The sequence below is a fragment of the Triticum aestivum genome, chromosome 5D (assembly GCF_018294505.1).
Source record: "Triticum aestivum cultivar Chinese Spring chromosome 5D, IWGSC CS RefSeq v2.1, whole genome shotgun sequence".
Taxonomy (NCBI): domain Eukaryota; kingdom Viridiplantae; phylum Streptophyta; class Magnoliopsida; order Poales; family Poaceae; genus Triticum; species Triticum aestivum.
Window position 1 is genome coordinate 396675399 of NC_057808.1, and position 3040 is coordinate 396678438.

Genomic DNA, 3040 nt, shown 5'->3' on the forward strand with positions numbered 1-3040 from the left:
ATTCAGGGAGCGAATGTCTTGCGGACACATCAGGTTAGATGAAAACTGACCCCATGTCCTATCTTTGTGTTCTCTTCCCTTGTAAGAGTGTGCATAAATTAGGTTTGAAGCTTGATGTTAACCCCTTTGGTTGCTTGTGATGTATCAGTCATTATTCCTTTTATTCAATCAAAAATCCATGGAACAACCATGGTTAGTTGCTGTATATCTTCTCGGTTACAACATCCACTAAACAACTGTTCATTTGTTCTTTGCATTTCCTTAAGCCATACGATTATAACCGAGTTTCCCTTTTTTGGTCATCATGTGCTGTTACTTTTGTTGATATTAGATCACTTGAGTAATTAATTGATGCCAAAGCTTCATTGGTGTGCCATACTGTCATGTGTTTAGTCAGCAAACATGTTTCTATTCCTGCTTTGAGATTTTCAAATCTTGAGGGGTTTCCTCTGGTTAGCAAAGGGGCCATGCAAGGCAGCCGCTGCCATGTCAGCTGGCTTAAGAGCAACTTTAGCAGAGTCTTCATATGTGCCCGGTCACCATAGTAACCGCCGGTTTGACCACTTTGGGTGAAAATACTGCTCTAGCCAAGTTATCATCCCACCCTGGATAGCCATAATTTATAGAGGTTGCTCCAAATCAAGCCCGTAAGTCTCCATATTTGGAGGTTGCGGGGCGTTGCTTTGAGATCTAAAAATCCCGAGGGGCATTCTCTGGTTGGCAGAGGCGCTATGCAAGGCATCCGCTGCCATGTCAGTTGGTTTAAGGTGTGGAGGACACTCCGTTTGGGAGGCTTGGCGGCTTGGGCATCCTAGACCTCAGCAGAGCGACGACTAGCCTCAATGCCTGTTGGTTGTGGAGGATGTGCACGGACCCCTCGGTCCATGGAGAGGTCTAGACCTCCAATTCTTCTATGGTAAGCACGAGGTATTCGCCACATCCACCAAGATGGTGGTTAGTGGCAGAGCATATGCCTTATTCTAGGAAGATCGTTGGTTGGACGGTCATGACATTTCTAAACTTTCGCCTGAGTTCCTTCTTATGGTCTCACCGCGCACTGAAACGGAGGCCTTGACTGTCCGTTGTTGGATCTCGGACATCAGGGGGCCCTGAGCCCTTTGGCCCTTTGGCAGTACATCCAAGCCTGGCAGATGGTGCGCAGGGTGTTGCTTTCCACCTCACCAAACATCCTCCAGTGGCATTGGACACCGAATGGTTAATGCACATCCAAGAGCTGCTATAATGCCCTCTTTCAGGGAGTGGTCAGCTCGAGCTCCTGGAAGTTGAATTGAAAGTCCTACCCCCTACCACCGAGGTCAAGTTCTTCATATGGCTTGCCTGTTAAGGACGATGTTGGACCATCAAGGGACTAGCGAGACGTGACCTACAACATGCACCTAGGTATGTGCTTCGACTAGTCCGGGGAGACAAGCACACACCTTCTCACTAGTTGCTCCTTCTCGCGCATAGTGTGGCACGAGGTGCTCTCTTGGATCCGATCGACGCCACCCCTTCCCCTCTGTGGGGGTTGATTTCATGGAGTAGTGGCAACAAGTGAGTCACTCCATCTAGAACTCTACTATGAAGGGCATGCCCTCGATCATCATGTTGGTGGCATGGTGCATCTGGAAGCAAATGCGGTCATCATGGACAACACTCTACTCTGCTTAGACCGTATCCTTACACTATCAAGCCGAAAGCTAGGAAATAGCCAACGGCTACAAAAGGGTACCGTTTAGTGGGGTCATGTTTTAATTCTGGGTGTCACCCATCTTTGGGCTTGTACAAAGTCTTCTTTTTATCAATGTGTCGAGACACAGTTCTTTTTTGCGTTTTCTTGATAAAAATTGACCATATGAGTTGAGCCTCCGTAATCTTATGAGTAAATGGATTTGAAACAAACTTGGATAGAAAATCAGTTAAATACTCACGTAACGGATCAAGTACAGAAAAACACTAAGGTTGATTAATGTTAGCATAGTTTCACCTACATCACTTTTTTCTAAAACATTGTAGAAACACGGACACTCCAACTTGCAATCTGTGTGAGATGAATTGAAGTGGGCGATTCTACTTTGGAATTATGATATTACGCAGTATATAGTCATCACAAAACTTGCAAAATTCTATAGTGTATCTGTATACCACTTTCACATACAATTACCAGTACAACCTAGGAGGGGAATACACATTAACATCTAACATTGCCTTCTCACAGAAATAGGAAAAAGGGTAAAAGAAGAAAAATATCTAACATTGCCTGGTCTATGGTGATGTTGTTTACCATACTTGGGAGCTAAGGTTGCTTTCAACTGCGTACATGATTATATGAGAATAGGAGCTCAACAGAAACTCAGAGCTCATCAACTCGGCATCATCCAATCCAAACACAAATGTTACGACCGGCCGACAATCATAGGCCAGCCAGTGCCAAGTAACTGATAGGAGTTCCCCCTAGGGAGGCCGTGCCTCCTCCCCACAGCCATCTGCTTCTCCTTCTCGATCTTCTCCAGCACCTTGGTGAATGCCTCGGTGTTGCAGGGCAGCTCGAGGGGCCCTGCATCTGCGTACCCAAATGCCTCCTCGGCCTCCTCCAGCAGCGCCTGGAACAACGGGTGGTTCAGGCACTCCGTCCGCACCACGTACCGTTGTTTGTCTGCGCCGACGTACACCGAGAAGCATCCCTCCGCTGGCTTGTTCCTCGTTGTGGTGCTACGGCACCGGTCCAGCGTCTTGGTGATCAGCCCGGCCTTCCTCGCTGCCGACCCCTTCTCAGCCATGGCCATGGTGCACAAAACCACGCAGGCTAGCTAGTTGCAAATTTGCAAAGAATGTGTAGCAAGCTTGGAATTGGGAGGTGGGGAGGAAAGTGGTGGGACGGTTTATATAGACGGGATGGACCAAGACGTGGTCTGTCGACCGAAAGGCTGTATTTGAAATCTGAAGCTACTGAGAACGACCCAAAGGCTTTGCTTTTCGCGAGTACGCAAAAGACTTTGCTCACCATTCCACTAAAAAGAGAAGAGCAATGGAAACAGAT

General features: G+C 47.4%; 1 protein-coding gene across 1 annotated transcript; it reads right to left on the reverse strand.

Annotated features, from left to right (window-relative positions):
* Positions 1 to 2264: 2264 nt before the first annotated feature.
* Positions 2265 to 2786, reverse strand: LOC123125109 (auxin-responsive protein SAUR50-like). Its single transcript, XM_044545643.1, has one exon. The coding sequence runs from the start codon at positions 2784 to 2786 to the stop codon at positions 2397 to 2399; it is 390 nt and encodes a 129-aa protein (XP_044401578.1). The 3' UTR covers positions 2265 to 2396.
* Positions 2787 to 3040: the final 254 nt, after the last annotated feature.

Coding starts and splice junctions, on each gene's coding strand:
- LOC123125109 (XM_044545643.1), bottom strand. CDS start 2,786: ATGGCCATGGCTGAGAAGGGGTCGGCAGCGAGGAAGGCCGGGCTGATC.